At 41.6% G+C, this 26,262-nt stretch overlaps 3 protein-coding genes across 4 annotated transcripts in view; 2 read left to right on the forward strand and 1 right to left on the reverse strand.

Moving 5' to 3' along the window:
- Positions 1-6,438, reverse strand: part of NAA15 (N-alpha-acetyltransferase 15, NatA auxiliary subunit) — a 36,536-nt gene extending 30,098 nt beyond the window's left edge. Inside the window, exon 1 of the mRNA XM_042051898.1 lies at positions 6,023-6,438. Coding sequence (XP_041907832.1) covers positions 6,023-6,076 — 54 coding nt within the window. The 5' untranslated portion in view covers positions 6,077-6,438. The remainder of the gene's footprint in view (positions 1-6,022) is intronic.
- A 93-nt stretch (positions 6,439-6,531) lies between these two features.
- NDUFC1 (NADH:ubiquinone oxidoreductase subunit C1) lies at positions 6,532-9,382 on the forward strand. The gene is made up of 4 exons (XM_042051904.1): positions 6,532-6,724; positions 7,440-7,543; positions 8,400-8,482; positions 9,225-9,382. Coding segments are annotated over exons 1-4 (366 nt in total). The 5' UTR covers positions 6,532-6,546; the 3' UTR covers positions 9,226-9,382.
- Positions 9,383-10,388: 1,006 nt separating this feature from the next.
- The window catches only part of LOC121676013 (mitochondria localized glutamic acid rich protein), a 29,415-nt gene continuing 13,541 nt past the window's right edge, over positions 10,389-26,262 (forward strand). Inside the window, exons 1-4 of one of the 2 annotated variants that reach the window (XM_042051902.1) lie at positions 10,389-10,613; positions 12,084-12,187; positions 13,247-13,349; positions 17,428-17,689. In XM_042051902.1, the coding sequence (XP_041907836.1) occupies positions 10,529-10,613; positions 12,084-12,187; positions 13,247-13,349; positions 17,428-17,669 (534 nt within the window). In that variant the 5' untranslated portion in view covers positions 10,389-10,528 and the 3' untranslated portion in view covers positions 17,670-17,689. Of the gene's footprint in view, positions 10,614-12,083; positions 12,188-13,246; positions 13,350-17,427; positions 25,308-26,262 lie in introns of those variants that run through there. The other variant, XM_042051901.1, reaches the window with a different exon arrangement.

Below are 26,262 nucleotides of genomic sequence, written 5' to 3' on the forward strand. Positions count from 1 at the left end.
AACAAGTTCCAATTCAAATTAGTTAGGAAGAATGTAAGAAATATGTGTACCTTTTCATTTAATACTAAGGCAGAAAAAATTCTATGCTATGTCTACGCTTTTGAACTGGTCTCATTCCCATATTTAACAAAATTCAGCTGGAAACAGGGGCTGACAAAGAGTTAACTACAGCTCTTTTAGAATACTAGAAATCCTCTTACTGAAGACAGACTTGCTGAAAAACACCCATTATTCAACATCAGTTCTGTTGGCCTGTACTTCCTTACTTTAGTCCCTTCTTGGGCAGAATTATCACGAATTTGGCCCTGTCTACTAAAATACGCTGACTTCCATCCATGACCCTGGAACCCCTACATTCAGGCTTCACCCCTGAACTCATTAAGAAACTGACTGTACCTCACAAAAGATCCCATGTGCACAGGATATGCTTGGCTTTTAAAGATCATCAACTAAGTGTATCAATTCAAATTCCAAGATCTGGCATATTGGCTGTTCTGGACTTAGACCTGAAGTGTCCATGTATCTCGCAAAATAATCAAGATACATGGAGAGGCTATTGACATTTTCTACCCTTGTATTACACCTAGAGTACTCCTCACCCTTAGCACTGAGGTATGCAAGATGAGGTCTGGTAGCACTGAGTGTTGAGAAGCAGTTAAATGGGTCTATTATATTACAAGGTTCACTGATTCTGTGGTATCACATAAGCAAACAGAAATCCCTGTAACAAGTCTCACTGACCTCACTTTTAAGGGTGGCAATGAATAATTGCTAATTTTCTCTAAATTCCCTATCAGCAAAATCAGAAAACACACAATTCCTTATGCCCAATCCTGTTGCATTGACACAGTGCTGCTGCAGACAAGAGATTTAAACCTGAGACATCCAGAAAAAGTGCAATCATGAAAATCTTATTAAGAAAACCTTTCAAAAACAGAAATAAATACAGCTTCATCAGATGCTAACCAAAATAAAGGGTAGTACCATATAAATGGAATTAACTCCCCTGCCCCAATTAAAACCACATTGGATTCAGTTAAGAGTATCTATAGCCACAACAATGTAAGACTGGCTATAATCTTACAACTGTGAGGATGTTTCTGTTAATTAGTCTTTTATTTTCACCAGTGAAACAGGTAAAATTATGCTGCTCCTCAAAAATTTACAGCAGTCAATCATGTTTCTACAATTTCTGACAGCCCTGGTGACAAAAAATGGCCTAATTTGGTGAACAGGCTTTAGTAACAGCTGTATTGCTCAAGAGAATCCTCAATGGCATCCTAAAGTCTCAAACACTAATTAATTTTTTTAGCAGGTTTGAGAAACAGTTCTGAAAGACAATTATCAGTGATTCTACTTAAAGCAGCAGATCTATCCTGTACTTCCATTCCAGTATTTCTGCCAAGATACAATTTCTCTTTCTACTACTACTGACCAAGCAGGGTATTCCCCTTGGCAAAGAAAAGTGATTGACATCTCAACAGACAAGCTATTGGAAACGCCTTGCTAGCAATTCCATATTTCAGCTGAGAGACAGTACATGGTAAAATTCCAGTGGTGTGCAGACTTGATTACTGTACAGCCATGCAAATGCAATCACTAGATGGCAAACAAATTGTGCTAATTTATTTGGTTACTGATAAAAGTGAAATCCTGGAAATCAAGTCTTTAATCTTGAATTATGATGACTTAAGAGATTTCCAAGTCTGTCACCTCAGCAATCTTAAAAGTCAGCACCTGAATTTCTATGGAGAGAACATTATTTTTAAAGGATTCATGCTGATGGAAGTATTAGTAAAGGAGAAGCACTGGTCTGTCTAGTTTCAAAGTGGAGGGACAGAGAGCACATTCTGGAATGAAGCAACAGGAAGATGGCCCAGCAGGAGGGACTTGGCATATTTACAGCAGAGGCATTTAAGAGAGGTTGTTCAACAGGCTTTTTATCACCAGGAAGTTCCTATATCACTTACTAGAACACTGGTCAAAACCAGCATGGAAAGGAAGACCACCAGCTCAATGACAATGCCCTCAAGCACTGCAATGCTAAGGTAAAAACAACCACATGAAGGTGAAATTCCAATGGCCCTATCCTGCAGCAGACACCCCGGTTACTGGAATGCCCCAGTGGAGCACATAGGTTCTAGCTACGCCCAGTCAAGCCTGCACAGCACCTAAGGAAACTGATAGAAGATGAAAGACGAATAGCCTCCATATGTGATAACGGCCATGGCTAACCCCCAGTCCTGAACAGGGAAACTCTAACCTTCACACAATGTAATATACACCAGCTCAGACCACAAGGCATCTTCTTCCTCAGTACACTACTTCTACAGCACCTAATACAGTTGTGAGCCAGTGAAACTGTTTAAACAAGGACTAAACACACTTACACACCTGCATTGCTTATTTCCAACATAAAATACAACGATGTTTCACTTCTTAAATACTTGGACTTTTTTTCTGTTTGCTAATTAAAGGCTAAGCTGACTACCCATGGTGAGAAATACTTGCACTACCTTAGTCTGCCAGAACATGATGACTCCAAGAACTGCATCCTCTGATGTTTCAAGGGAGTGAAAAACTCTTCCACAAAATATATGTCACCTCTAACAGCTTTGTATTTAATTTTTCTTCAATACTTTTTCAATATATTTAACTTCTACATCCAAAGAAAAGTTAATTGAAGATTATCTTTGGGATTCATGAAATAAAATGAACATCATTGATGAACTGAACCTGCCTGGATACAGCAGACAACTAATTTTGCAAAATGCCAGGAATATTCAAGGAATATTCATCAGTTATATTTAATTTTAAACAATTAATTAAATAAAATTTAATTAAATAATATTAAAAATAAAGTAAAAATTAGTCAATCTTACTTTCTACAACTACTAGTTCTATACTTGAATAGTAAGGGGGGAGGAAATGGAGTAAACTACTTTTTCCATTACTTCATAGTGCATCCAGCCTTCTGTGTACCAAAATGCCAACTTCCCCATTACTGTGTTGTGTTTACTATTCTGCCCTTTCCCCTGTCACCACCTGAATTATTCTCCAGTAATTTCTGGACTGTATGATACTTTTGAACACATTATGTGTGTTCAAAAGTATCATATGGACTCAATTATTTTAAATGTTCAAATGTTGAGATCCACTTTTGCTCTAAATTCCTCAGAATCTCTGAGCAGTAGAACATCTACTTGTAGACCTAACAGCAAATAGTTAAAACTATAAAAACTATATAAGCTAGATACTTTCTTTAAATGGAAGTGCAAGTTTAAGGAGAACGGTGATTGCTAATCCTGTGGGTGGTTTTTTGATTCAAGCTAACCATGCAGATCTCTTTTCCGCTGTCCTGCAGGAACTCTTGAATTGTAAAATGCCTTTCAAACGGAAAAATGTTTCTATCAGAACCTCCACGTACCTGTAAAGTGACTAAAAGAGGTTAGTCTAGTTACAATGTGTTGGAACATGCAAAGGCAAAGTGTACACAGTTCTGAACTCAGAATTTCTCAGGCTAGTGGAAATGCTGGATTGTGAGCAAACCCATACATGAGAAATGTACTGATCATGCAGGACGTTTATTACTAAACAAACAAAAAAACCAAACTCTGAAAGCTACTTATTGCCCTTTGCTAAGCAAAGCTGGGCAGGTTGGTAACATGTGTGTTACAGGTATACATCTTAAAAAAAGAAAAAAGAAATTAAGCCTCAGGAATTGAAAACACACACAAAACAGATTGAAAAAACCCCAACTTTATGCTTTACTTGCAAAAATAGTTATCTACTTAGCTCCTGTGTTTATTATCTTCATGAAAATAAGCATGGGAATGGGTTTATACATCTGTTAACAGCCTGTGTACCAGTAATTACGTATCTGTAGGGTATGGCATCCTTTCAATAACACTTGGGTCAGTTCCCAAAGCATCTGTTGAAAAAAATATCATCCAGGCATGCTTAACAGGACACATGGCCTGGCTGGGCCAGGAGGCAGCATGGGTCCACCCAGGACCACCTCATTCCTGGCCAGGGGCTCAGAGCTGCACAGACAGACCTCAGCTCCTCCTGCTGCTGTTCAGCCTCCCACGGGACACTACAAGAGGTGGCAGAGGATGAAGTGCTACCGTCTCCAGAAAAGATGGTGTAGAGTGCGGAGAGGCTGCAGGAAGAGAGAGGTGGAATGAAGGCACAGGAGAAGAGAAGTAATTTTTCTTAGGGCCTGCACTTAGGACTTCCTAAAAGATGTCTCACTAATTCAAGTCAAACATGTAACCAAAACTTCACAAAGTAGGGTCATTATCCATAACAAGGCAGACAAGTAGTTCATTAGCAAAATTTTCAGTATGAGGAAAACCAGCTTCAAGCCTTTTCTATTCACCACATGTTATAAAGATACTGCAGCACAGGGCAGTCTTAAATACCAGACTACACATCTGTCATCCCTGTGAGACACAGGAAAAGATCACAATGACACAACTTTTAGTCTATCCAATACATCAAACTCCTCAATTGTTATTGAAGATTTTCAGTTTTAAAAAAAAGTGTACAGAAATCTGCTTGCACTGGGGCACACCTTTTCTAATCTGAATCAAGTTATGAATGCAAGGGTGCTGAGCCAGCACTTTCTCCAAGGACTCTTATTCCTTGTTTGTTCCTGCCCTCCACACAAGTACTCAGACAAATCCAAGCAAAGGGAAAAATTAAAAAAAACAAACAAAAAACCAACCAAACCCGCTCAGATTTAAACACAGACAAGCTCCTTGATTCAATCTGCCCTGTAATCACACAAACCATCGTCAACGCAAAGGAGGATGGATCACTGAGCATCAAGGCTAGATCTTTCCCAGACCCTAACAAAGCACAACTCATACCAACTCCAAAGCATGACTGAATCTTTCAAAGTAGAAATTAGATTCATAGTTCATTATATTTACTTTTTAACCCTAAATGAAACTGCATGTCTCATGGTCACATGCCTGTTCATAGGGCTTTCTAGTTCTATGTGTTCCATTTTCATAAAATATTTTGGAAAAAGAGGTTACAGAAGACTGTACACATCCCTCCCACTTAAGTGGCACAAGTTTACAGAACCTTAAGAGCACTGTTGCTCCAACAGGACAACAGTACTCATCCTACTTCTGATCTCTGGAAGGACTCAAAATAGTAGCTTAAGTCTCTTTGAAAGACAACATGAGATTTTTAGACAAAACCGACTTCATCTGAGAGAAAAAGGTATAGTGCTTGATCTACATACAGAACCTTCTAAACAAATCCACTGAAGTTGCTCACTAACAAACTTGAGACATTTCCAATTCCACCCAAGTCCTTAGAAATACAATGTTCCTGCAACACCGCATAAACCTGAAACAAGTTCCTTAAGATGTAGCTGAACTGGGCACATTTTGCTGGTATTTGGACTGTAGACCATCTTAACCTCATTCTAAAAACCAGGCTTATTGCCTAAATTCCACTGAATGTTCTCTCATCCATATGCCACGTGCCACCCAGAAAAATCGACTGAGAAAGTTCCACAGGAGTTGGCTGCAAGTTAAACTTCGGGAAGACTTCAAAACCTTCATCCTTCTCCACTGCCTCCTCTGAAAGCCATCTTCCCACCGACCAACAAACATGATTACCGTCTATAGCAAAAATCTGAGTTATAAAAGAAAAAAAAAATAAAGCGAATCCAGGGCGGGTAGTTCGGCAGGACAGCGGCTGCAACGGCGAGCAATGAATGAAGGGGCCGCGGGGTACTTCCCGGAGCCCGGGGTGCTCCACCGCGGCCAGCACCGGGACCTGGTGGGCGAGCGGGGAGACGCGGCGGCCCCCAGCGCTGCCCCAGCGAGGCGGGAGGGGCGTGGGTGACAGGCGGCGCTGGGACCGGCCTGCCCCAGCCGTAAGGAGCCGCGTTCGGGGCGGCGGCGCCGGGGCTCCGCTCCCCGCCGGCTCGGGGTTCGAGCCGGGGCCTCCTCAACCCGGTCCCCGCGGCCGAGCCCGGGCCTCCCGCCCCGCCACTCACCAGGATGCGCTTGAAGAGCGCGTTCTCCTTGGGCGGCAGGCTCACAGACGGCATCCTCCCCGCCGCCGGCTCCGGCGCCGCCGATGGGCTCCGACGAGGAGAGTGAGTGGGCGGGCGGGCTACGTCCCGTCCCCGCCACTCGGCCGCCGCCGCCGTGAGCCTTCCCACTGAAGTACAGCCGCCCCCGCTGCCTGCCACCCGCGCCGCCGCGGCTGCGGGCCAGGGCCGGCCAGGGCCTTCCCGGGCACTCCCGGCCCCTCCGGCCGCCGCGCGCGCCGGGCTCCCCGCGCCAGCCTCGGGCGCGCTCACGTGGTCCCGAGCGGCCGCGGAACCGCCGCCAAAATGGCACCGTGGAGCTTCCCCAGCCGGGTCACGGTGAACCCGCGCATGCGCCACGGCCCCGCGCCGGCCCCGCCCCGCCAGTTGTGTGAGCCCCGCTACGCAGTCGGGGCCGGCCTGGGGCGATTTCGGCGGGGTGGCGGCACTGCTCGGTGCTGGTGGCGGGCGGGGAAGGGTGGGGGGCCATGGCGTTGCGCAGGGCTCGCCGGGCCTCGCGCGGCGGAGCTCGCCCGCGCGGGGCACGGACGGGGCGGGGCGGGGCGGTCCCACCCCCACGGGCGGAGCCGGGTCCGGTCGACAAGATGGCGGCGGCCCTGAGGGGGGTGAGGTGTTGGGGACTGGTGGCGGTAGCACCCAGCCTCGGTGAGCGGCGGTGGTGGCGGGGCGAGAGCCCCTTCGGGGTAGGCGAGTGGGGTCTGCCCCGGCCCGGCCCGGCCCGGCCCAGTGACTCAGGGCTGTGGGAGCTCTGCTGCCTGTGCAGGCGGCGGCGGCGTCCCCGCGGGCCGGTCTGCGTCTGGTATTAGAGCAAGCTGCGGTGGCGGCTTCTCTCCTTTTACTGTTTTTAATCAAAGCTCATTAGTTACCTTTAATCTTTTATTTTTCTGTTTTAATTTGGTGTTGCTTCCTGGCGGGGGGAGGGCTCAACATGTCTCGCTGCGGTGATGGTGCCGGCCTTTCCCAGGAAGGCTATGCCCTGAGTGCTCTTGGTTAGGTAGGGGATGGGAGGTGGGGAAGGCCTGGGGCTGGGAGCTTTAGGTAGGGGACAGTGAGAGGCACCTTTATAGAGCAGAAGATGCGGGAAGGGATAGTTACTGTGGTTGGGGAAGGGGCAAAAGGGACTGCTTTTGAGTTGTTGGCAGCCCCCCGGCCCCTCTCTCACAGATCAGGGAGCACATGCTGCGGTGTTAGCTACGAACTGATCAGCTATCACAATGCTATGGAGACCACATCATCATTGCATTGGTTTGGGGTTTGTGTTGTGGTTTGGCTTTTTTCCCTGATTGCATGAATGTCAATAAGTACTTGGTGGTCTAAACCTGAGAAATGTTAATGCATTTGTAATCTTGTGCCTTTTTAGCTTTTACTCGTTCTGCATTTGTTGTGAAAAAAGCGAATAGTGCCCAACCAAACTGGCTGGGAGTTGGCTTGGCGTTTAGCACCAGTGCTGCCTTGTGGGCTTTTGTAAGTGTTTTCATTTGGTTTTGTTGAATTTAACTATTCTTAAAAATCATAGTAGTGCTATGAATGCAGTGACTACAACCTACTGAGTTTATTGTGGTAATGGGTGGTCGTAACAGGTGTAAAGATTTAGGCATGATTATGTTCATTATTTATGTTTTCCCAGCTTTATGTTGTGCCCTTATTTAAAAAAAATGAACAACTTCTTCAGCTTCTCTCTGTTGCAAACGTAAAGCACCCACAACAGAGTTAATTCTTCAAGCCTGTTGGATTAATGCTTTGGCATTATTTTCCCTGTGGATCTTAACAAAAAAAAAAGACATAGGGATGTGCCCAGATAAATGTATTTATCAGACTACCAATGCATTCTCTTCTTATTTTTCAGCTGATTAAGGTGGTTTTAGCTGATTTCAATAGATTAAGACCCCTTTTTCCTGAGCAAAGTGCACATGTAAGATACTCCCTGTTTCAGAGAACTCACAGACTTCAGTTGTTAAAGCAAACAGGGTGTAGTAGCTCTCAGGAAGAATCAGGCAAGATAAGCAGCACTCCCCAAGGTGACACTGTTTTCAGAGTTGGATGGATTCCCTTTGGGGTTTTCTTTTTTTTGGGGGGTAGTCAATTAATTGGCAGTGGGAGGCCCCCCCCCTCCCCCCCACCCGTCAGGAGAAAATGTTTATCCTAGGCATTGTTTCCACACCTTTTTCAGTTGATAATTTACATACGTGTTCTGGATGGCTTCAGTTACATACTGGTTTGCATTCTGATAACAGGTATTTTATATTCTGTAGAACTCTTTTTGTTGGCTGGATCCAGCTGTGAATTGTATAGCTGTTTATAATGTACTGCTATTTTATAGCTTATCAAGCAGCATAATGAAGATGTAATGGAATATGAAAGAAGAAAACAAGAGAGAGGACATAAGTGTACAGGATGTTCATAGTAAGTGTGCACATCCAAATGCTTTTGACTTAGCTGAACACAAATTCTGAAGATCTTTGACATCTCTTAGGAGTCAAAATACTGAACTGACTTAGATTCTTCTCTTACTTTTTTCCTCTATACTTTGTGTCTTGGCTTTTGCTATTCTTTTAACTCATTCCCAGCTTTAAAATGGTAAGGTGGCTGATCTGTATTTTCATATATTCACTTGTGTGCATATTCTCTCTCAGCTTTCTATCTTGGACATGCAAACTCTTAGAAAATAACACATCTCTTACAGTGTCTATAATAAATAAAGGTTGTAAATTGAATACCTTATAAATGGCTCAGTGGCAAGGAAACAAGAGTGACTAAAGATAGATATCTTTTCATCTTTTTTATTTTAACATGTTAACAGTGGGGTATGTTTTTTCTCAGTTTCACTTCTATATTACACATAAGATGATGTAAAGTCAATGCCTGTAGATGGGCACTATAGGGCAAATTGTATGTGGTCATTGTCCTTTTCGGTATAAAAACATATTTTGTGTTTCTGCCACCTAAGAAGTCTTTGGGGATTATGGCCTCAGAGCAATTAATATGCCATTAATTCCTTATACTAAGAGAAAAACTTGTGCTGTGGTTATTTTTCCCCATAAATATTCCTTTATAGATGAAAATGCAGGATGTTATGAGATGTTTCTAACCACTTTCATCACGTCTAAATTTTTTATTGCTAAGAATTTTTTCTCTTCTTTCATAGGCTGATGACATACTCACAAAGAGGTAACATGAGGACCAGTTGTCCTACAAATAAATGAGCACAGAAGAAGTAAAAAGTTATCTAATTACTTGTATGTTCATACATTTCATGTGCATAATTAAAAATAAATTATAAAGTCTAGAAGAAACCTGAAACTACTTTCTTTGCCATTAATATTTCATTCTGCTGGTCTTGAAGTTGTTTTATTGGCATTTCCATTTCATAGTTTACCAGTCTTACTTTCAAAACTGCCTTTGCTATTCTGGAAGGTTAGGTTAGACATCAGTTCAGATGAAGTTGAGTAAATACTCCAGAAGTGTATTTTTGCTCTGCCATCATTTTCACTGCTAAATTTATAAAATAAGCAAATATAAGAATGGCGTCTGTACAAATGCTAAAATGTGCATTTTCCTGTGAGCATTTTGGGAACTGGCCATACCTGAAAGGTGCCCACAGTGGTGAGACTACACAGTCAATGTCAGTCTTGGGTATGAGCCCTGCCTTCTGAACACTTCTGCCCTCTCTTTGTGCATCAAGGTCAGTCAAGGACAAAGACTGGAAAAATGGCATCATGGCAGTCGGCAAAATATGACATTAGATAATCATGGAGGGGACAACGAAGCTCTGTATAGAGAAAGGATGAGGAACAGGGCAACTACCTAACAATGTAGGGAGGACAAGGATAGCTGTACAGGTTCGACTCGGAGACGGCCATGACTGTGACAGTCGACATGATTCCACAGCAGCAATTCACTTCGACTGTTTCACTGCTAACACCGAACGCCTTTGGCACGGTGCTTAACCTGAGTACCCTTCGCCGTGAATTTAGTTGATTTCTCCTTTTTTTTTTTTTTTTTTTTTTTCCTCTTGGAGAAATTCCTTTTAAAGTAAAACAGTAGTTCCTCCCCATCTTCCCTCTCCTTGGTAAATGCCGTCCCTGTTAGTCCGGGTCTGTTCTTGCAGTCAGTACCGAACGCCAGTGGCCGTTTACTTGCCGCGGGGCAGGTCGGTGTCGGCAGCTCCGGGCACTGCGCCGGGTACTCTGCGCTCCGGAAAGACGCTTCCTCCTCTCGCTGCAGCTGGCGCTCTGCTCGCTGCCCCTCTCCACCGGCGCCATCCCCAGGACACTCCCGGCCGGCAGCAGCGTCCAGGTGCGCCGGGCGGGGCTGCGGCTCGACCCGCCCCCGCGGCGCCCGGGGCGGGACCGGTGCCTGCCACCGCAGCCCCGCGACGACGAGTAGCACAAACTCGGTTCCGTTCTGCTCCGCGCCGCCGCCGAGTCCGCCGCTCGCTCCGCCGCCACCATGTCCCTCTGCAGGGCTGCCTCGCAGGCGCTGGCCTCCCGCCTGAGCAGGGCTCCCGCGGCCGCCAGCCGCCTCAAGCAGCGTGGTACGCGGGGCCGCCGCGGAGCCTGCCCGGGGCCGGGTAGAGGTCACCGGGACGGCGTGAGGGGGCGCAGGGTGGGCCGGGCCGGGTGGCGGCGGCGGAGGGGACGCGCGAAGGTCGCGGGCGGGGGGGAGCGCGGAGCCGCGATAGGTGTAGCCGGGGCGGGCGAGAGCCGGGCACGGCTGCTCGATCATTCTGGGCTGTGAACACTGGCTGCTTCAGACCTCCGCCGCGACCTGCTGGACAGCCGAGCCGGCCCGGGACCCCCTACCCCCGCCCCATGGCAAAACGGTGGCCGCTGCTGCCTTCCCTTCCATATAAAATAGCAGGCTACATATCGCCCGGTAGAGCAGCCGGAGCGGCGGTGCCTCTGCAGGGCTACCGGCCCCGGGAGGGAACGGGAGCAGACCCGATGTGCTACAGCCGTGGCTTTTGCCGCATCAGGGTTGTGTAACCAGTGGCAAAAAAATCTGCCAGCTGTGTTGGGCGATGGCAGCTCGCTGACCACTGCTATAGCTAGCAGCCCCGGGGAGAGGGTTAAGGAGACACTGCTGCTGAACGAAAATATAAATATACGCAAATCCGTTAGGATGCCCGGCTATTGGAGCGGAGTCTGAGAAGTGTGTCATGAGACAGATGATGCTAAACATAATCTGGCACACGATGGCAGTATTTTGAGATTGCGATTATTTTTGCAGCTGCCAACTGCAATGCTCAGAGCCATTTTATTTTTCATGAGCTCTTTTTCAATGAGACATTTCTCATCTGGGATCAAGTCACAAACTTCAGTGGAAACCTTTGTTGACCAAGAGAATTACGTGTGTTTTTCATGGGTCTCTTTTTGAGATGTACAGATGAATCCAAGACTGTAGTAAGAAATAGTTTATCACAAATAAATGGGTAGCACTGCTATTAGAGTTAATATGTACCCAATCAAGTATATAAATTGTATAATCCTACCTCTCTGCCCTGTTGGCCAATTCATGAGGTGAAGGGTATGTATCAAAGTGTCAGCAGTCTGAGAATGAAAGAACATGAATTCAAACGAAAAAGCTTTTTTAAAAATTCCCTGTTATTAAACTGAAGAGAGAATTCATTACTTCTGCTGATCATAAGGAATAAGGACAGATTAATTCTTTCACCTACATTAGTCAGGAACTTTTTTACATTCCGTTTTTTTTTTTTTTGACATTCCTTAGTCTATATAGACTGTATCCAGTACTTGGAAGCTGATGGGAGACAATGTAGTTTACAGAAAAACTCACCTCTTAGGAACAGCTCACTCATGGACCTTGTTCATTTGAGCACCATACCCTGTGTTACTTAGTCATAGGATACATCAGTAGGCTGTACCTCTCTGTTTTATACCCTTTTTGAATCATCCTTTCCCATACAGAGTTCAGATTCTATCGTTCTTTTTTGTGATCGTATTTTAGCAGCACTTTACATCAATTTACCTAATGGTTCTTATAGCACCTCCTCGCCAGATGTCATCTGGGAGTGTTCCTGGTTCTTCTGGAGACAGCATGATGATCTATCTCCTTGCTGGTGTTGCTGCTTTTGGTGGTTTATTTTATGTAAGTGTTTGGGGATGGAGCTGTTTGTGCTTTCTGAGCTGGCATGGTGTAAGGTGTGTTCTGGGTTAAAGAGTATGGTCAAGATGCAAACCATCAATGAATGTAGATATTGTAGCATATAGCTAAGTGCAGCCTAACTTAGAAATCAGCTTAAGAGAATTTAGTGAAACTGAAAGGCTATTGCTTGCCTGTTCTACTGTTACTTTGATAAGTAGTGCTGGGTCATTCTTAGTGGAAAGCATATTTTAAACTATGTGAAATTGATGTGTCCAAAGATGGAGTAAGGCACCTCCCTCTAACCCCTTACCTTGTCTTGTCAACCACAAACATTAGGAATATCTAAAAGTGGGCAAGGCAGATGTGAAATAAGCTGTCTGAAGCTGCAAGGGGAAGATATGAACCTTGTTAATTTGGGCACATAAAAAGAAGATAAGAGCATTAGTTACTTCAAAAAAGCATGTTAAAGTTTTGTAAGCATCTGCTTTTGTTAAGCTTTTTGGTAATCATTCTCTTCCCTGCTTCTAAATATATTTGACTCTCTGCTTCACATCCCTAAATCCTCCATTTTATTGCTTACTTCTACCCTTCTCCCCCATAATCTGAGATAGTGACTAGCACACCCCAGAGCGGTACATATTTTCCTGTCCCACAAAGTAATCCTCTTGAATGGTAGGCAGCTATTTGTTCAAAGTATCAAACATGTATGATTGCATTTCTGGAGGAATAACATATTCTCTTGCTGTCACATTTTTACCACGTTACAAAAATAATTATGTAATTATCTTTTAAAACACTGTTTTCAATTCCTGAAACACAGCAGCACTTCAAAAGCTGCATGGTATATTGTATTTGCTTTCTAACAATGGAGAAACATGAAATGCATAAATATATTAGTATTGCAGATTGTTAACTTTTTTTAACCTTGCTTAGGATAAATTTTATATGCATTTTAAGATGGGCAGTAGCACTTGCTTAAAATCCCCTCTCTCCCTCTCCCCTCTTTGTGTTTGATAAATTCATAGGGATGTAGCAGTACGTTTAGGTATAATTCCCTTTCAGGCCTACAGAGTAGTCAGTTCATCCCGTAGCAAGTTTATTGAGCATACGAATATTCTTCGCGAGAGAGCCGAGGGGCGGAAAAGCAATCCTTGGTCAAGGAAGGGTGAGTTGAGCTCTTCTCTCTTGTTCCCTGGGTACACGAGGATCTGGAACAGATTTCTGGATTGTCTAATCAGGCCTTAGCACTGTCCAAGTCCTTGTCTGAGGTGTGCAAGTGGGACTGAAGACAAAGGTGGTTGTGTGGTGGTGTTCTGTTACAAAGCTGCTGCTTCACAAATTTTGGTGGTGGCCTTAATGTTCAGGCAGTGAATCTGGTCTTTGATCCACTGGTGGAGGCTCTTTGGATGGAAAGAGTTGATGTGTGAATACTATTAATTGTATAATGGGTGTTTGATTTACTGGAAGCTTAATGAAACTTGACTGAATGCATAATGCTGTCAAAATCAGTTTTGTTCTTTTGTTTGTTGGTGGGGGGGAGAAGATAATATCTTTTTCTCAGTCAACAGGTTGGCTTCAGGCCATATGCCATCAGGAAACAGTTCAATGGGGAAAAAACCCTACATTTAAAAAACATACTCTAACTTGCACCAATTTTTTGTCCCATAACTTTGATTTTGTCTTTCTAATTTGGGGTTAAATGAAACATAGGCATTACCTAAATGTATGGCAAACCCTTACTTAGCTCTTCATTCTTGAATAATTAGACCGTGTTAGTTCAAATACTTGTAATGGAATGTTGTCTCTGTCTGCATCAATTAGTGTTATGGCATTAATGTAAAAGGTAGAACTTTGGCAAGCATGGCCTTGCTAGGAGAAGCAATTAGGAAAACTTCTTAAGGATCTTTTTATATTTTTATTTGGTTGTTATTAAAAAATATAAAGTACTGAAGCCAGAGCACTTGAAGGTGTTCCTTTTTTTTTTTTTTTTTTTATGTTGACATCTAGGGAATTGATTTAATGTATTTGCATGCACACAAAGAATAGATTTGAATAAAATATCTTGAGTTTAAATTTTGTTTTCAGTGTGAGAACATGCTTAAATTGTCTGCCTCTATAATTATTTCTTTAGAAGTTGTTAGCCTTGAACTTCCACAACACATGCTTTAGTTTCAGAACTTTAAAATTACAGATCTTAAGATTTCAAGTAGTAAAATACCTTAATTTCCTAAAAAGAAAGCAGCTGAACACAGTATAGTTTTAAAACTCAGTTGTTTAAATAAATGTTGAGAATTCAGCCACAATTTGCAATCCTTCATTGTCCCTAAAATAAAAATGTAACCAGGACCAAAGTAGATCTTCTCTCCTAGGGACTTGGTCTTCTGCTGTTCAGAGCAGAAGTCAGGATTACCCTCATTACATTCTGACTGCTGTAGTTGGAAGAACGGGGAAGCATTAAGCAAACCTTCCAGTATGTTCCCAGTAATGTCAGTGTGTTCCCTCTTTGCTCTTAATGTGCACTTCTGCAAGGTACTGAGTTTTAGCCCTGGCCTACCCACATGTTGGAGTGAAATACTAGCAGTAATGAGTGCTCAGCAACTAATTTTGGGTACTGTCCAGACATCCCATCATCTGCTGCTTTGTGCTGCTTAGTAAGTCACAACCAGTGACCGATGATAGCTGCCTCCCTTTTTATTGATAGTAAGAAATTCAAAATGTTTCTAAGGCCATTAATAAGTTGAAACTTATTTCATATATTATTTTCAATATTTGACTTCTGAATAAGTGTTCAACCCAGTTTTTATTTGGACTTCTGAGTAGCTAATTCCAATTCACAGTACAAAACCACCATTGAATCAGCTGCTTTTTAAAATCCTTCTTCATTCCCAGCTGTGTATACCCAAAAGAGGTTTCTGTTCTTACTTTTCCTACAGAATCCTCTGTGTGCCTTCTCAAAAGAGTTAACACCCCTCTTTCTCCCCTTTTTCTCCCGTTGCCTGCATAGTCATATTTTTGTGTTTATCTTGTCACAGTGTTAGCATAGTAATTGCTTTTCCCAGAAGTGCCATTGCAGTTTCTTTCCCTGTGCATTTTTTATAGTCAGTCCGTACACTTTTGCACAGTAAGCATTGCTGATAAGAGCAATTAAAAATTCTGTTCTCAAAGTGTTCTGATAGTTTTTTTAGGGGCACATTAAATCAAGCTTAAAATAAGCTCTAAAACAGAGCTGGTAACAATATGAAGTGGTGGATAGAAAAGCAGCGTTCCAAGCAGCACGTTCATGGCATATTTGCTGCATATGGTAAAAGAACTTTCTAGGTGGAGAACTTAACACTGGAGAGCAGCTGATCAGAGAGAGACTCTTTTGCTAGGATTTTTGTGGTTTCTCTTGTGGGAAAAATTCTCCCCTTACGCCTGAACCCAAAACGTCTATTACAGAGAACTGTACATAGCAAGAAGTCTGTCAAAACAAGAGAAACAATCATTCTAGGGTTCTTTGTTTATTAGAGGGTTGAAATTATATTTAATGGTATTTTAATTAATGACAACAGACATTTAGAAAGAGATCTGATAGCAAATTTCCTGTGGCTCTTTCTAACTGAAAGGTACTCTCAAATTTAGGGAGGGATTTAAAAAGCCCCTGGAAGAAGGCTGACTCGAAGTAGCAGTAGAAAATCTGAGACATCATTTGAAATGTAAAATGATGTTTGGCTTGCAGGATGTTCTACTTGCTTATTTAGCAAATACTAGTTTTGTCTTCCATTTGTTGTTTGTATCCTTTAAGCTTGTTCCTGATTTCCTTCTTTTTTAGCTATGATTTTTCTAACAAGCTGATTCAATCTTTCTAATCTATACTCTGCTTTTACACTTTCCAGACTAAAACACAAGGGAGATCTCTTTCCAAACCCGAGGAAGTTAAATACAAACAAAGGACAGTCGTTCACCATTGAGTACCTTGCAGCCCACCTTGGGATGACTTTATACCTTCTATTGTAAAACTCCATTCTTGTGAGACCTTAAAAGAACTACCTATGTTTGCAAGGCCAAACCATATTGAGCTTTTTACTGAATCTGTTCTGTAGAAGTTCTGAGATGGAGAAGCTGGCTGTTCTGAATGAATGCACTCTATTTGACTGTCCAATAAAGTGTACTGAATGCTGAGCTTGGCTGTTAGCTTGTTCATTGTGTAATGAATTTAGGGGTTTTTTTTAAATAGTGTTTTCTTAAAGGGACATGATCAGGTTTCATAATGCAAAGTTTTGATTTTTACTGAGAAATGAATGGACTTGTCTTGAAACCTGAACACAAAATGATAGGCTTACACTGGCATAAGAAGACCAAAAAATAAAATTGATCTGTTTAGTTTTTAAACAGATAGAAAAGAATAAAACAAACTCTGACTATGTCTCTTTAAGCTCTTTTGTTTCAATTCTCATGTCGTTTACATTGTATTAAAAACTCTATTTCCAGTTCTATTTTTTCACATGGTGAGTGGGTTCTAGTGGTGAACTTGTGATGAACAGTTGGTGTATAACTTTTCCTTTGTGAACTTGATGTTAGTGCATGTTTGCATGGTGGTTGTGCATCTTTGTTGCTTTGTGCTGTTAGTTTTTCATTACTTGTCTCAGCTGAGTTTGAAGTGATGCATGACTGGGAAACACTGTTTTTCAGGTTCTAAGGAGTCTGACCCACAGTGGTATAAACAAGTCTTTAAAAGAGAGTTGTGACTTGTAAAAAGAAAATAGTCAGTAATAAGTGGTCATATCTCCAAGTAAGTGAGCTCTGACCACTTAAAATTAGCAAGTTATTTTCTTACTTATATAAGACCAAATGTCTTATTCCCCATGTGGTAGTTTCACAGAGTCATGCTCCCTCTGGCACCTGTGTGTGTACCATCACTGGCCCTTTCAGCAGAGTGGTTTGAAGCAACACTTGGCAAGGTCCTTTGTTATCCTCCCCTGCACCCCCAACACTTGCTTTAAGCCACAGTTTCTTTTCTTATCCTATTGAAACATGTTACGAAACTCAGTAATTAAGAATATGGTTTCCTCGTCTTGTAAACATCATTTTTTGATGCCACATTAGACAATATGGGGGATTAATTACTGATCCTTTTTTTTGTTAATTCTGATCCTGAATCTTAGCTTCCCACTTTAAGTGAGGATGACGATAAAAAGTAGTTGGTAAAATTTCTGTTGCATGCATGCATTTTACTCTCTTTATTGTGTTGAATAAATCCTTAGAAGGTGATGAAGAAGAGATGGATGAAGTCACTGAAGCAGAGAAGGCCATGGAAGAGGCTGATGCAGCAGCTGCTGTTGAACCTGCAGCACAGGATGAGAGTGCTGGGGTATCCCCAGAAGATAGAGGGGAGAATGACTTACTGAGTCCAGAGGTATCCCATCCTGTGGAGGAAGCACAGCAGGAGGCTGCTGCTAATTTGGAACTTGCTGCTAATTCAGAAGCTGCTGCAGTGCAAGGTTAACTTATGAATGTAGTTTTTGAGTGTGTGTGTTGTGGGTTCTAAAGGTCTGCTTCTTACAGAACATTAAGAATGAGCATCTATGTTCCTAATGGAGTTTGTCCTGCGGTGAAAACTAATTCAGGCATTAACTTGACATATCATGAGCATAAAGTAATTAAGTTTATCATATCAGTGTCTCTGAAAACATCTTGCCTGTGGCACCAGAGTTACTGTCTAAAACAAGTAGAGTGAAATGTTTATTTTACTAGCCCATCCTATTTCTTAAGATATTAAGTTGAGCATATGATGTGATCAGTTACAGAGTTGTTTCAGTGATCTAGTTCTCAAGGGTTTGTTAAGGAATCTAAACACTTTAGTTCACTGGCCATTCCAAAGATATTCACACTGAATAATTATATCTATTCCATCAATGTAACTTCAACAGAATCTTGCATAGCAAAGAAAATGCTGTTGTGGTCTCAATTTTAAGGATATATTGGGCTAAATTTTCACAATCCGATAAAACATCTGATTGTTGTTAAACAGTGAAATTGGTAAGTCGCAAAACATTCAGTATTTTGAACTGTAAGGGTGTTCGAAATATTTTGGTATACTGTGCTTTTAAAAATTGCAATAATACAAAGGCAAAACTATCCATAAATCACACAAGATACAGGATTATAATTTAATTTGGCAGATTTTTTTAGGTTTTCTTTTTTGGTTTTTTTTACCACTAATCTTGAGAAGATATGTCTAAAACACAGATCAAACAGAGATTAAAGGTATTTTGACTGCTAATCTATGGGCATTTATCGTAGTACCATCAAAGGTGTTAGCAGATTCGGTTTTCACTTTTTTCCTTGGTGATTCCAATGAGGAATGGATGCATCTTAGTTTCCTTTTTAACAAATAAACTTGAGAAATAGTGCAGCACATCTAATCGCTCAGTTTTATAAAAGGTCTAGGTATGAATGCAATTTTAATTCAAATGTGAATAGCTCCTGTGCTTGTCTCTAAAAGAATCTATTACAAATAACATTTAAAACAATACTTAGTCTGATCTGCTATAATACAGTTTATAGAAAGCAGAACTACATACCTTGGTAGTGATTATTACTGCTTACATATAGAAATATTTATAAGGTAGCAGTGAAAATATCTAGAGCCCTAAAAATTTCCATTTCTATGGAATATTTAGACAACTTCATTTAGAAAGGAAGTAGTCCAGTGTATGTTAAATTTGGTGAATTAGAGCCAGTAAGAGATATGTTTAAAAATGTCTTGCAGCATTTCTTGCTCTACGGAGCAGTTGCAAAATTTCACTTTAATTTCATAAGCACTTGCTTGTGTCTGGAAGTGGTTGTGTATTCCTTTCACAATGCTTATCTAGGAATAACCATTAATTGTTGGATAAGGTAGGATTTTCTGTATGGTAAATATTTCTGCCATTTTGTTGAAGAGGATCTTCCCTGAGAAAGGGAAGCTAGGATTTTCCCTTAGAAACATAGTGCATTAATTGATTAGATACTAGGAAGAAATTCTTTGCTGTGAGGGTGGTGAGGCACTGGAACAGTTTCCCAGAGCAGCTGTGGATGCCCCATCCCTGGAAGTGTTCAAGGCCAGGTTGGATGGGGTTCTGAGCAACCTGATCTAGTGGAGGGTGTTCCTGCCCATGGCAGGGGATTGGAACAAGATGGTCTTTAAGGTCCCCTCCATCCCAAATCATTCTATGATGATTGTGTGATTAAGTCTGAGGATCTCATTCTGGACATGTTGACATCATTTACTTAGTGATCACTGCTTGATAAGAAGAAATATGGCTTGTAACTGTTAGTTCCTGCTGGTGTTATCTGGAAGTGGAGGAGCTGTTTAGAAATTACTGATTTGTAAGCTCTATTATCTCTGGCAACATACTTACCGAGGAAAACAGCACTAGAACCAGACATCTGTTATGCTGAAAGCTGTAAGGGAGTCTGAGGGTCATCCCAGGTGCCCTCTACCAAACCTTGCTGCAGTGGTTATTCTTGGCTGGGTGGTAAAGCTAGCGGAAACAAACCTTTGGTATGTAAAATTGTCAAGAAACTGAAGCAAGGGAGTGTTCTCCTTGCCTGATCTCTTGGGTGTTCCTGGGATGTTACAACTTGCTCCTGAGCCTAGCTGTCCCATGCCACTGGTTGCCAGTGCAGATTGCTGTGAACAACTGCTGATGACAGGTGTGGCCAGGATGGTGAAACCCTGGGGACCTCGCTGTGGTTCACATGAGGTTACACCTGGTGTAACCTGAGTCCTGGCCTGGGAGGCAGGACAGGCTCCTGCTCCAGGTCACCTTAGCACTCCCTGCTCCCTTGTCCAGCTCTCCTCATCCTGATCCTGCCTGCAAACAGCACGGCCCCCAGAGCAGTTCTTCCCAGGAGTTCCTGACTGCAAGGAAGGAAGGCCACCAGCAGCACATGGTCTGACACACAGGCCTAAATCAGCATCCCTTTCCTCTAAGCTGTGTAAAAACTAGTTTCCATTGGCATCATGTTCACAAGAAGATGGGGGTTTGTTTCAAAAGTTGTCTGCTCTCTCTGTAACACTTTGTTCAGTGTCTTACTTGCAGCCAACAGCTATCGTGTTTAAAAAAAAATTCTAATTAAAATCCTTCTGGATATAACTTTCAGTTTTGGATTTAACCATCTTTACCATTCATGTTAACTCCATTCAGAGGAAGAAAAAATAGCATAGCTCCACTTTTACTGAGTTAGAGAAGGATTTTTCTTTCAGAACTTTGGAAAAAAGTATGTATTTAAGTAGCTTTTGCTAGTTTTGTTGGCAATTTGCTGTTACTTCTGCAGATGAAGGTGCATTTTTGTTGTTACCAGTATTTTCCTGAACCTCTGCTTTTTCAAATGCCATTGTTTCTTTTAATGTATAAGGCTTTCTCTAATGTTTGGAAGTACAAGCTGTGAAGGGATGCTTGTCTCCAGCTCCTATATACAGATAGTATAAATGTGTGATTACTCATGGATGTGCAAAAAAACCCCTACCCAAACCAAACGAGATATCAAACAAACAAAAAACCAACCCAGCCTTGGAGGTGGACGCTTAATACTTAATCAGGGTAATTTCCATTTCAGACTGTTAACAATTGTACCTGCCTGGAGTTTTCTCCTTGCCTCAATTTAAGCAATTTACAATCCACTGCTGGTATCTGGAATTCTGTGAAATACTGTTACCAAAATAAGTACTGAACATGTTACTCTGCTCCCAAGGTTTTATCTTCCTCTAAATTCTAATTTTCTCTAGCTTTTTATTGCTTGAGCTATCCCCCTTGGTTACTGCCCAATGCTGGTTAAGTTCCTGTTGTTCTCTTTCTAGTGTACTGTGTCTGGGACCATAAATTAAGCTTTTCTTCAGACAGAACAAATGCTGTAAAATTCACAGATTGGCAAACTGCTGTTTGGATTAGGCAAGGTCCATGACTTTTAGTGTTTGGGTTGCCACCATAAACTCTTCTCCAACTCTGGTATTGAGGCTTGAGGTTTTGGCATTATCAACTGAAATAACAGAATCAATTAGCCCCTAACTGTGCTTTTCTAGAGTTCTTCCAGACTTCTCTAGCATAGGTTATTTTCTAATTTTGAAAGTATTGAAGGGCATGGTCTGTTCTCTGTTATTTCTAAGGCTGTTTGAGTGAGTGACTGGTTTTGGGGAGGATTATTGTGTGAATGTGCCAGTGTTTTCCATGCTAAGCTTCAAATGCACTACAGTGCCAGCTCTCTGCAGCCTAGAGAAACAAATGCAGGCTGCTCTGGACCGGAGTTGCTGCTTTTGGGACAGGACTTTTGCTGACCCCATCATACAGTGATGCCAAGCAGACAAAAACACCCGATATAATCAGTGCATTTTGGCTTGGCTTGGTAAGTTATCAAATTCTGGGTGTGCTGACACTGTGAGTACTGTGAAAATTACTGAAGAGTCCTCAGAGTGATTTGCAATTGCTTATGCTTATTCAGAGGCTTTCAGAATGACGTTGCTCAGTAGAACAGACACATCCGTCTAGGCATCTGTTTGTGTGAGATGCAGGATGAGGATTTTTTTCTCTTTATTGATTATGATAGATTGATCTAGCTAAATTAGGCCGTAAGAAGTTGAATTATGTAAATATTATCCTACAGGGGAAGTATCTGTATCTGGAACTTCTGTTGGGTATTTCTGTTTCACATTTATCACTTTCTTTTATCTGTCTCTTGGACTGCTGCACTTACCTTATATCTCTCTGGCCATACACTGGCCACTGGTTTCTTCTTCTTCCTCCTGTTTTTCCTTCATAAAACTGAGGTTTAGGTGAGTCATCATAGCATAACTGGAAAATCTCTGTTGGAAGAAAGTGAACAATATTTAGAAAAAAAATTCTGTAAAAGTTGTTAGCATCTGAAGACCCCAGTTGGTAAATGGAGAGACTGTTCAGTTTTGATCAGCTTAGCCAAAAAGTGAACTTTACAGCATGCACTGGGCTGGAGAGGAAGATTTTGGTAAAATGGAAAAAACCCTAGAACTTCCCAGCTAAGAGTGCAAACAAATACGTGGGGGAGACCTGCATAAAAGAACTGTCTTCGTATTTGTCTATACTAGAACAAGGGGACAAGTAGCTTCTCAAGAAAATACTAAAGCTGGTAGAAGGACGTACAGCAAATAATAATGCCTAAATGAATGTCAGTATTAAGGAGAAAATAGACTTACTGCTTTTACTATTTTACTATACTGCTTTACTTAACAGCTCATTGTCAAGACTTGAACCCTAAAATAACTGTATGTATTTAAATTGGAAAGCAACAACTCATTTGGACAACAAAATCTAGCATTTAATTTACTGTAAGTAGTATTACCTCTGTTTGAAAATTTCCTGTAAATACAACAACCACAGGAATACTGTTAGTCTCCTACTTTAGAGAAACGATCGCAACAGGCACCCCCTGCTGTTTTCCTATGGTGGCAGTTCAAACCACAATGGGAATGATGGGGATTTTGATGTTAATTTTTGGGCAATGTTTCTTATAGCAGTGAAAAACAACAACTTTGCTCCTTTGAAAACTGTGTAAGTGGATAAAACTTGGTTCATTACTCTGTATGAGGAATGTTAAAGAAAATGTCTTAATTAGAAGTTTTTTTAGAACTCCCGAACGATTTAATACATCGAATTATTATTTTCATACACACCGTTTATATTAACTTGTGCTAGTTTTCCTTGTGATCCATTCCAATCAGTAATTAAAAATTGTTGTGTTTCAAACAAGCAAACAAACAATGTGAGTTGCTTCTCATTGTTACAATTCCATGCTACAGAATATAAAACAATATTCTTGACATTTTATGAGGTATTATAAACTATTCTGAATTAATGTGACATGCACTGTTAGGCTTTTATTCTGAACATCACAGGCATCTCAGAATCTTTTTTTAATCATCGATTGTAGAATAAACTCTCTTCAAGGGAGTCTTCTGGTCATTAGTATGAACTAAGGCTTTTCTTGGGAACTAGTGACCTACATCAGGCACAAACAACCTGTGATGTGCTTGGCTGATTGAACATGTTTCTCTTTCTGTATGAAGTGATGAAAATTTTTATTCTTAATAATGTGCTTCATAATTCCATGGTTTAGGCTCTCAGCTGGACCTCATGGATTTTTATCTGGATTGTTTGTGGATGGCTTGCAAAAAGGAAAAGATGCCGTATTTGTACAGTGGCAGGTTTATTAGAAATCCCAGCTTTCCTTTGTTCATCAGTTTCCCAAAGACCTTGGGCTCCAAGCCTTGGTTTGTGTTCATCCTAGGGAATAGTTGGAATGCCAGAGGGACTAAACTCCTGATGCCCATGGGCTCTAGTGAGGGAGGGCTGAGGCTGAGGCTGCCTTTACGTTGTGTCCGAGTAACAGCGCGGTCAGGCCAGGGCAGTTCCAAAAACAATTCATCAGTTGCCAGCCATTAGTTCCTATCCTCTGCATTCAAGGGAATGATCAGACTGAAAAATAATCAGTGCTTTTCTAAGTAATTGTTATATCCTCCACTCTGTTTAGAACTAAGAGGTTTATTTTTTCCTGTGTGGAGCTCAAGTGCTGATTTCACAGTGTTGTGGAGAGGCATTAGTCTGTGGTCAACCACCTGGACCTTTTTTCCTTTTTAAGCCCAATGTTTAGGTGTTAAGTGTTTTTCCTTTCCAAGCAGTAAGTTGGTAACTTGCTCCAGCTGGTTGGAATCCTAAATGTTCACTGAACAAAATGCTAGAGGAGAGAGAAAGCATTTCAAGTGGTCCTGAGTGACATTCCTGGTGATGGGATGTTTCTGGAGGGTATCTGCAAGCCCTCCATGCTGAGCTCCCTGGATCTTCCTGGCCAATGGCACCTGAAGCACTTGGTCATGTTACAGGGACAGCTGCACAGCTTTGCCTGTTTTGTCCCAAACTGTCTCAGTGATTATTATTTCCCCCTGTTCCTATTGATGTGGTTTGAGCCCCATGAACAGAGGGAGGAGATGCTGAACCCAAGCCAGCCGTGCCTGGGGTGGCAGGTGGCTTCTGGTGAAAGCATGGAAGGGGACCTTAGCTGTCATCACCACCTCAGGCTTTGGAACAATTTCCCTTTTCATTTTTCCTAAGGTTGATGGAACCAAAATATGTGAAGTTGCTCTTAAAGTGAATCACAGTTTCTTGCTGCTACTGCTGTCTTCTCCCCTGGATTAGATCTGAATGAGCCAAGTAGCCCTGTTTCTTGTGCTCTATTTTGCAGGTTTTCTCAAATACATTCTTGAATTACTTTTCAAACGTGACAGAATTTGACTTTTTAAAAGGCAATTCTATTTCACTGCCAGTTTTCCATTAGCAGGTCTTTAAACTATGAAAAGGAACTGGGAATATTTTGCTCTGCTTATCTTAACATTTCAGGGAACATCCTGAGACCCTCAATGGACCTGACTGAGGAAGCTTTTGGTAAACAAAAGCATCACATTCTAATGTAAGATGGTCTCTAACAGACTGTAAATAAAATACTGTTTCTAATTGCACAATTAAATTTTACTTCCCCCCTCCTCCCCTCCTTTGGAATTAGTGTGTGACATTGGTTATGTTATAGACAGCTTGAAATATCAAAGCCTTGTTTTGTAATCCAGCTTTGGTTCTCCTGCTCCAGATGGATTCCAGTTGTATGATACTGGCTAACTTGTATTGTTTTAGCTTTATAAAACCAAATTCTTCTGCAAAGAATGTTTTTAAAATAATTGAACCTGGTGTTTGGCATTACAGATATTAGCCCCACCTTGACTGCCTAGGAAAAAAATCATCATATGAAGGATACTGCTTTAAGTGAAGTGCTTCACTCAGAAAAGCATATTTTTAAATATCTTTGAAAATTGCAGGATACCAGTGCCTGTTTAAATTTTTTGTTGTTTCCAGTTGGGAAGATCACTTTTAAATAAATCAAAGAATTAGGATTAGAACCAAAATATGTTTGTTTTAAATGTATTGGTAAGGAAATTCAAAACTGAGGGAAGAAATACAGGCTGTACTCCTGAGAAGGCTGGGATTATCTTGTATGGTCTTGTTATAAAACTTCTGTCCTGTGGGAAGAAATCCCCACCTCTCCCCAAAGAAAAGATTGAATATATCTTTAATTTTAAAATGTGGAACAGCTGTCTTCTTCATCTGTATTGTAAATAAGGAATACATACTTGCAAAGCCACTTAAAAAATACAAGGTAGAGATTTAAAATCCAGTAAGATTAAAAACTATAATATATAAATTAGTTTATATCCCTTCCACCTTCTTGCTTCAAGGTCATCCTATAGCATGTTGTCTACCAGGTGGTAGGACATGGCTGCCAGTGTGAGCTAGCCAAATTTTGCACTAGGGATTTCCATCCCAGACAAAAATCCAGGCTGATTCTGCATAAAAACTGCCCCAGGAAAGTTGGAAAGCATATTTTAAAAGCTTAAAGGCTTTGGGGGAAGAGGCTGTGCAAGCAGTAGGATCTGGGTTCTGGAAGTCAATGCAATTGCTTGGGGTTTCCTTTATTATTAGCAGGAGAAAGTCAATCTGGGCATGTTATTTTTATTATCAGCTGCAGCAAAAATGAGTCAGTCACACAGGGCACACCAGTCCCTGCTTATCTTGCCTCTTTGTTCTGATGGGGGAATGCTGAGCTCACGAATATTCACACAATTCAAACTGACCATCATGAGCATGCAGAATCACCCTGTATTTGGACTGTTTTCTCTTCTACTGTAAGTGCATAGAAATATATAGTCTGTATTCACTCTCAGGGCTGCAACTTCAGCACTTGTAAAAATTGTCTTTAAAGACTGCAGGAATTACTGCTTAACAGAGGAAGCAGTTTTTGGTAGGTTTTTTTTCACTGAAATGATAGGGATAGTTTCATAAAAATTATATTTCTAGGTGAAATGTTGGATATTGTGCTAACAAGCTACTGAAGCTTCCTAAATCTGCTGCCTTATTTAAAAAAAAAAAAAAAAAAGCAAACAGCTAAACGCAAGCTTTCAAAACAAAACCACAATTTTCCTTTGTAAAATCAATTTCATTTTCTGTATTTATTCAACTCAAGCCATATTACTGTATCCCGCA

The sequence above is a fragment of the Corvus kubaryi genome, unplaced genomic scaffold (assembly GCF_017639235.1).
Source record: "Corvus kubaryi isolate FWS band 111438036 unplaced genomic scaffold, C.kubaryi_AGA036_p1.0 77, whole genome shotgun sequence".
Lineage (NCBI taxonomy): Eukaryota > Metazoa > Chordata > Aves > Passeriformes > Corvidae > Corvus > Corvus kubaryi.

Coding starts and splice junctions, on each gene's coding strand:
- NDUFC1 (XM_042051904.1), top strand. CDS start 6,547: ATGGCGTTGCGCAGGGCTCGCCGGGCCTCGCGCGGCGGAGCTCGCCCG. Junction 6,725..7,439: donor GGCGGTAGCACCCAGCCTCG/GTGAGCGGCGGT, acceptor GTGCCTTTTTAG/CTTTTACTCGTTCTGCATTT. Junction 7,544..8,399: donor GTGCTGCCTTGTGGGCTTTT/GTAAGTGTTTTC, acceptor GCTATTTTATAG/CTTATCAAGCAGCATAATGA.